This window comes from Oxyura jamaicensis, chromosome 18, assembly GCF_011077185.1.
Source record: "Oxyura jamaicensis isolate SHBP4307 breed ruddy duck chromosome 18, BPBGC_Ojam_1.0, whole genome shotgun sequence".
Taxonomy (NCBI): Eukaryota; Metazoa; Chordata; class Aves; order Anseriformes; family Anatidae; genus Oxyura; species Oxyura jamaicensis.
In genome coordinates this window covers 8,743,722-8,751,816 of record NC_048910.1, presented here as the reverse complement: position 1 = coordinate 8,751,816, position 8,095 = coordinate 8,743,722, and the positions used below count along the sequence as shown (strand labels likewise).

Sequence of the window (8,095 nt, the reverse complement as noted above, 5' to 3'; positions counted from 1 at the left end):
GGACATACAGGACAGTCAGAGATGCCCAGCGAGTTGCCTGTGCTGCTGCTGTTCCTTCTCCAGGTGGATCAGGTAAGATCCGAACAAGGCAGCAGTGTTAGCTACTTGTAGAACTTGATATGCACACACCTGCAGACATCTTACAGAAGTGCATTTTAGTCCAAATGACTACAAAGCGTTCAGGTAGACTTAGGAAAAGGTTGCTTAAAGGAGAGTAATGTTGAAAATCACCAGCACTTCTGTCAGTGACTTTAAAAGTCACACAGTTCTGTTTGGCAAAATGAGCTAGGTAAATCCCCCATGCTTTATTCCCATGAAATTTATCCTTTTTCTGTTCATCACATACACCAAAGCATCAATTACACCATGTTTGGGATGCGCTGGACTGCCACTGTCTTCCTGAAAGATCTTTTACTTCTTGGGAACTCTGTTTTCAGTTTGGCTGCGTGAAGCAGCGGTCCTCCCGAAAACCTGGCTGGCAGTAGTTTCTGCAGCATCTCAGCTCTGGCCCCTTCATCCCACACAGCAACAGGGACCTCCCTTCAGCCACAAAGATGTGGCAATTAAGGAGAGAAAAAATGCCTGTACACTGGCAAGGAAACTCAAGAATTTCCTCTCAGACTCTGGCCAGAAAAGATGGGCTCTTTCCTGACACAGTGGGCTCTTTAAAAGAAAGAAGAATGAGCACGCTTCATTAGCTGGTACAAAAACATTTGAAAACAGCTGCTTCTAAAGCCATCCCCACAGTCAAAATGCTACCAAGATAATGACAAATATCTGGTCTGAATTAGACTAAAGCAAGAAATGGTGCCAGTGAGGCAGGATGGTCTTCTGGGAGACTTCCCTGAAGTGTCAGGTCCTCAAACACACAACTGCCTGTAGTTTATACCTACCCTAAAGATAAAAGACATGCAACATACTTGCCCTCTGATTATTTCTTACTCAAACAGACCTTTCTAAAGAAAGCTCTCTCAACACAATGAAATGGCTTCATCTCTTCTGTAATTTTTGCATCAGTGTAGGAAGATGAAGTCCTTGGCCTTATCACCATGGGATTATCACCAGCTTCAGATTTTCCTTGCTCCATTTCTTCCTAGGGGCATCTTGGGACTGCTTGAAGCTGCTTCAGAAATCCATCTCACTCCCACAGGAATGGTTACTGCCTTTAGCATACGTTGGAATTGCTTTAATGAAGTATGACTAGAGCAGAGCAGAGCATGAAGGAAAGCATGCAGACGAAGTATCTGTTGCTAAATTCCAGGAAAGTCCGAGTACTACTGTGTGATTTGGCAAATTCCTCTGCTAAACACCAAAACTGGCATAGAAGTTCTGCAATCTTTTTGATTTTACGTCCTGTTTATGTGATTTATAGTTAAAGATCCATTTTTATCTAGACTGTAGAGCCAGAAAGCAGGATAAAGAGGAACTGAGGTATTGATTTCAAATGTATGCAAAAGCATTTCTCTGTCAGTGATGGCATAAAATGACACGATCTTCTGTAGCTCCAAGAAAACTCCAACCTTCAATGGTTTATCACTGCGTAATAGTATTTCTTGATCCTTGTGCCATGCTGACAATTGCTTTTGGGGACCTACCCATTCTACACACCAGGAATGCTCTGTTCTTCCTAACTTGTCCCTTCTACCAATCGTTTCACAAGCAACTCCAACAGCCCATCCATCACTGTCCTTGGTAATTACTTCCCAGTAGTGGCACCCAGTAGAGAAGCCCTGGGAACACAACACTTGGCTGATGCAGAATCTCTTGAGTGATGGTTCATAGTAAGTTGGGTAGCTGGAAACCATTACTTTCCTGTTCTGAGCTGTGATTGCTAAGCGGTCATTTGCTGTGGTGAGATCAAAAGTCACATTATCTGCCCCTAGAAGAGAGAAAGGAAAATATCCTCAGCTCCAGGCAATAAGAAAACAGATCACTTCAGTATTTACGTGCATCCTAAGTAACTGTCAATGTACATCCCTTCTCAAGACCAGAAATGAAAGCCAATGATCACACAATAAACCTTAAGCAAAGCTCAATCCTGCACAGCAGCAAGAATCCTCAACCAAATGCTAATGACTGTATCCTGAGCCCAGTGCACACTGAAACATTTAACAGGCACAACTGGGTAAACAGCCGTGACAGGCTTTTGCACACCAAAGCAAGGCGAAGGCACTTGGCACGCTGCAGAATGGATCTTGTTTGCTACCAGTGTTATAACAAAATTATGTGCCACTAAAAAAAAATGGATGCTTACTTTAAGAAAACTTACATTATCATCTGTTCACTGGGACACGTTCTTGCATGTTTTACGATCAAATATATTAATATCGTGTTTATGCTACAGCTGTAGCACTGTGTGTTGATTGTGAAAATACTTCTGTTAAAATGATCCAGAATTCAGGCAACAAATAGAGTGATTGTGGCTTAATGAAGTAAAGACCAGTAAGGTGCAGTAACTGCCCATACACCAAAACAGAATCTGCAGCCAGCAGAAGATACAACACAGCTTATACAACTCCATGGAACAGGTTTCTTAATGTTTTTATCTTCCATATGCAGTCAGGTGTAGTATTACATTGTGCTGCAGTGACTGATTAATTCATGGTAAGTTTAATAGTTTCTAGATTTCAGTTAGACAGATCTCTGGGTGATGTTTGGAAGCACGGTTTTCTTCAGCAAATCCGGTCATAGTCACTTGAATATTGTTATTGAAGAGCCACGTTGGCTTGCATACTTACACCGAGAAAACTGGCTTGAAATGCTTGGTTCTGGACTTCTAGCTGCAGACTCTGAAGGTAACGAGCAGACACGTGTCTCTTGATATAAGGCTGGAGATTGTACGAAATATGAAAAAGTCAAAGGGTTAAGGCACGTCGTCAACATGTAAATAGGAAGATTTTATGTATTTTATGGTAAATGTAAAATAAACGTAGCCAGCAGTTAAACTACAAAACAAAGAGCTGGGTTTTTGATTGTTAAAATTGTCAAAGGATGTGTAGGGAAGTGTTTTTATTCACGATTACCAGGGCACAGCTGCCTTCACTGTGGTCAGAACAGAGGAGTCAGAAAAGTTAACTCCCTCTAAAAAAGATTTCAAAATAAGTAAAACTCACCTGGTGGGAACTGCTGAGGGTATTCCTCCAAAAGTAAGATTTCCAACTTTCTCTTAAGATCTCCTACAGCACTTCTGACAACATTAAACTTCTCATCAATTGTAAATTTATTCATTGTTGAAGGTGAGCCTTTGTACCCCTCTCTCTCAAGGAAGTTACTCTAGGAATGACATAAAAGAAGAATCAAGGGGAAGATCTAAACAGTATCAGTTATTTCATGTAGGGTATCAGGTGACATTATAAAGCCAGAGTGGAAAAGCAGCAGTGACTAAAATCTTATTGTTTGAATGGAGATTTTCTTTAACAAGATAATTACCTGAGAGAAATAACCTGAAAATTTAAAGAAAATGTGAAAGGATACTTTTTTCTTGATCAAAAATAAAATAGTTTATTTTCCCCAAGAAAACTAAGAATGGGATTAATTTTTCTTAAATTGGTTACAATTTCATGAAATTTACATATGTATACATAAACTTTCTCTTTTTAATTTTCTTCTTGTAACCAAACCAGAAGTTTTAAAAATAATTAGTGTGAAATCTAGCATAAAATACCAAGAAAGGGATAAACCTCATTTCCCTAAATTTAGAAATTGTGGAATTCTATATCCAAGCTTGTTCTCTTAATCTGCCCTTATCATCTGCAGAAAGAAATGGGCACTCTGAAGGAGTGATGACTCCCGTTTGAAGGTAGGCATCTCAAGTAGGCCAGATGACTCACGCTCCAAAAGTACCTGTTTCTCTTCATTGCCTGTAACAGGAGTCTGGATCAGGTATAAATATATACAGTTACATGAGGTGAACTCCAGTGTAGGCCTCTAGCAATCCACTTCTGTTTCCTAGCCCTGTCACACCAGAGTCCCACTCCAAATTGCCACTCGCTGACTAGCTCCACTGGCATTGTCTTCAACATCAAAATGGGCTCTGCAGAATTTCAAGTATTTTAATTGCCTCTTTTAAAAGCTCTTGACATATCTTTCCCCAGAAGGTTATTAGGAAATACTTAATAATGGTGAGTTCTTTAATTTGTGTATGTATGTGTACTCTTTTTTTCCTTCTTCTGAAAAATAAAAAGAAAATAGAGGATCTTTAACCTTACATTTGACTCAGGACTGGATTTAAGCAAGACAGTCCCACTTCATTCCAGCTCACCAGACTCCTTGGAACAAACCTAGTTCTGAATTGGCACCCACAGCCTAGACTTTTTCTGGTACTTTTGCCTCTGAATTTCCCACTCCAAAGCGTCACTGGCACCACCAGCCCAATGCCTGTGGATCGGTATCATTGTCTACAGCACAAATGGCGCAGTGGGGACCCAAAAGCACTCTGTAGATGTTCAGCTCTTCAAGACATTTAGCTTAAGAGTTTTTACTCACATTCTGCCACTTCATTTCATCACTTCCTAACCCTTTCTCCATCTGGGCTTTGATGTCTATGAGTTTGTTCTTTTCAGCCCAGAGCTGGTGAATAGTCTCTTCCATCTTCTGTAGAGCAGCTCTTTGCTCCTGTTCAATGAACATCAGTGTGTTTTCCTCCTGTCTTTCAATGTATTCCTTCATGCAACTGAAGTCTTTAGTAATCTGGCTTTGGACCTGAGATGTGTATTCCTGAAAGACAGAAAACATGGAGCTATGTGTTGTTAAAAAAGAAGATTAGTGGAACGTGAGAATTTACTGCCCCATTTAATGTGCTCTTTAGCTGACTGGAAACACCTAGCTCTATTCAAAGGGATAAAACTTACTTGACACTATCCTGCATAGCCTGCAATGGGAATCTGGGCATGTTAAAAACGTTGACTGTTTTGTGGCCAGCAATCTTTGTTTGACAATTTAGAAAAGATCAATATCCCAGATTAATGATATATCTGAGAGTCCCAGGCTACTCCTGGGGTAGGCAGAAAAAAGCAACAGTGCACAATTTCTGCAGCTTTAGTGCCAGCCAAGACATCAGCTAGTACAGCTGGTGCCACAGTTCACTCTTGTCAGAAAAAAAGAGAATTGTGAGAACAACAGAAGGAAACAAAAAGGCAGATCCCTGCTCTGGGCTGGAAGGCCCGCTGGAGTCAGTCACAGGTTTCAAGGTGGCAGTGGAAACAGAAGGTAACTGCAGGTAATGAAGTACAGTGCATACCTTTGTTTTACTGAGATCCTTCCTCAGGATGTTGATGGTCTCTTCAATTATTTCCAGTTGCTTGGAGATGCCACGTATCTGTTCCTCCTTTAAAGTGACACATTTGAGCATTTATCTACATAACTGTCCAAGAAAAGATAACCCTCCAAAAGAACATGACTAGGTTAAACAGTGGGGTGATAAAAATCCTCACATTGTTGACAGTTAGGCACTGGGCTGGTTCACTGTGGGGCTGGAGGACACAATTAATCCTGAGTGTGAATAATTACAGCAAAGTCAACCTTCAGCAGTCAGAAGTCATTTGTGAGGTTAAGCCCTTTGCTTCACTGCAGAGACCAAGTAGGACTCTTTAGACACGTGTGCATAATGTTAAAACAATGAAGTCAATAATCAGGTTTTGCTCATCTCCTCCAAGATTTAAGTTATTTTAAGCAGAGACAGCGAACCAGTCCCATTTTGTGTCACTCAGCTGGGTGGAGCTGTAGCACTGTATCATGTTTCATTTCAGGAATCTCCAGTGCTGTGCCGATGCAGTGAATAACACCACTAAAGATTTTTGTGAAAAGAAGAGGGAAAGAGCTGGCAGTGACTGAAAAACAAAACAACTGCCCTCCAGGATGCGCAGGGCTCGACGCAACATGAGGAGATTGTGCTAACCTCCTGCGAAGGATGCAATGCACTGCGATCACATCATTTCCTCATTACAACTGTTAACAGGAAGAATAAAAAGGTAAGAGCGAAAAATAGCAATAGAGAAGGAAATTAAAGAGAATAGCAGAGAGATGAAGAGACAGAAGGCAGAAACAGGTTAAGAAAGATTTAGAGATGTTTGAGGTTTCTTCTCAGTCCTAAACTGACTGAACGTAACGGGCTTGATGCCCTAGGCATTTTGTAGAGTTCAGTTGGCCCCTGTCCCTCCAACACACCAGACTCCAGCAATGAGCCCCAAACAGTGCCTTAGCAAAACCTGTTTGCCCGAGTGAATACAGCACAGTTGTGACAACGCCAATATCAACACGTGAAATGCAAAGTACTGAGGGGAAAAAAAAAAAAGAAAGCAGGCTTAAGTTATCTCAGCCTGAACCACAGCTCCCTTCCCAACTGGCATCCAGGACAGGGCCGCCCCCTCCCCTACCTTCTCCCCGGGTCGCCGCCCCGCAGAGCTCCATCCACCGCCGGCACCATCTCCAGAGGGTCTGGGCTCGTCCCACGTCCCCAGCCCCTCGCCCCTTCCCCCGTTCAGCACCAGGCTGACCAGGGCGGCCAGCTCCCGGTTGGGCCGCAGATCCTTCAGCTCGAAGCCCTCCCGGCAGAGCGGGCAGGTGGCGCGCCGCTTCCCCCTGCAGTAGGCGTCGATGCAGGGCCGGCAGAAGCTGTGGCTGCAGCTCGCCAGCCGCACGGGCTCGGTGAAGTACTGCAGGCAGCAGGAGCAGCTCAGCTCCACGTCTGCCAGCAGCCGACCCAGCTCTCCCTGAGCAGCCATGGTCTGGCTCGGGGCGGAGCGGAGCGCGGCGCAGTTTCGTTTCCTCGGGGCGCCGCCTCCGGCCGGGTGGGGCGGGCCCGGTGTGGGGCTGGGCTCGGAGCTGTACCGGGCCCGGTGCGGGGATAAAGACAGCTGAAGGCGGCTGAAGACCCCAGGCCACCCGTGAAGCCGGGCTCCGGTGCTGCTGCCGCCTTCAGCTCGGCCCCAGTACTTGGGTTGGCTGTAGGAAGGCACCGTCACGTGGAGCTCTCTGTAACCGTCCTCCAGTCCGCAAAAAGTTGTCGTCTCTGCACAGTTGCATTTTTTTTTCCTTCGGGGAATTTCCTGGTTTTGTAACAGGGTTGCTGACACGGCTGGTCTGCTGACCCTTCCTGGACATCCCACTGGGAGCCCCATCCATGAAGCTGAGGCTTCTGGATGGACTGAACTCTGAGATCATCCCCAATTACTCAGCTCACCTCCAAATAATAAAAAAATAGCATCTCAAACCAGACTCCTCATACAAGTCAACAAGCGCCTTGCTGTTGATTTCAGGAGCTGCAGGATGAGGCTGTTACAAGATTTGCTGGACCAGCACGTGAACTGTAATTCCCCAGATTGCATGGGGAGATGGAAGAAAGAACAGAAACATCAGGGAGTTTATGGGAGTACGTCAGGAAACAAAACTGCTGCAGACTGATCAAGGCTGGATGATGATGAGTTGACTAAGACAGGCAGAATGATGATCCAAGTCAATTTTTCTGTACTGTTGCGGAAAAAAAGGAGTTAATCACACTAATCCCTGCACATATTGGTACTTCCTTCTTTCTGTAGAACTATTTGGGGTGCCTTTAGCTGGATGGCAAGCAGCAGCAAAAGGTGGAAGCTTCACCAGAAGCTTAGTCTGCAAGACTTCCGCCTGATTTGCAAACTAAGGGTATCTGAAAAGAAGAATTAAATATCTGAATGACTGGCTGCTTGGTAGAACCAAATCTTGGGCTGGGGTGTGAGGCAAGAAAACACTCAGTGCACTGTGTGAGCCAGTGCAAATCCTCACCCATTCCTGCGCAGAATGGATGTACATAGCACCTAATCAGGAGGCACTCACTCCGTACTTTCCATGCAGGTCCTCATTCCTTGAGTGTCTTCAAACAAGCCAAGGAAGATTAACACTTTTAAAACTAGCTTCTGCCTTCCAATGCTCAGACTAATCAAATTCAGTAAGTGAATCCACAACCCAAAGCTTTAGCTGTTTTTAGGATATGACACCAATCAGTGCGTCTTCACCCTGAACTCATGTCTTGACTGGAGCAGTATGTGGGGTTGCTTTGGAAAAGAAAAGAAATAATAAAAAAAGGTCTTTACAAGTCTCATTTGCCACTCATAAAAGAATC

General features: G+C 44.0%; 1 protein-coding gene across 1 annotated transcript; it reads right to left on the bottom strand.

Annotated features, from left to right (window-relative positions):
- Positions 1-694: 694 nt before the first annotated feature.
- Positions 695-8,018, bottom strand: LOC118175686 (E3 ubiquitin-protein ligase TRIM21-like). The gene is made up of 6 exons (XM_035342159.1): positions 6,375-8,018; positions 5,240-5,326; positions 4,486-4,716; positions 3,113-3,273; positions 2,739-2,839; positions 695-1,879 (listed from the first exon to the last, which is right to left on the bottom strand). Exons 1-6 carry the CDS (start codon positions 7,116-7,118, stop codon positions 1,347-1,349), a joined length of 1,857 nt encoding a protein of 618 aa, XP_035198050.1. The 5' UTR covers positions 7,119-8,018; the 3' UTR covers positions 695-1,346.
- Between the last annotated feature and the right edge of the window lie 77 nt (positions 8,019-8,095).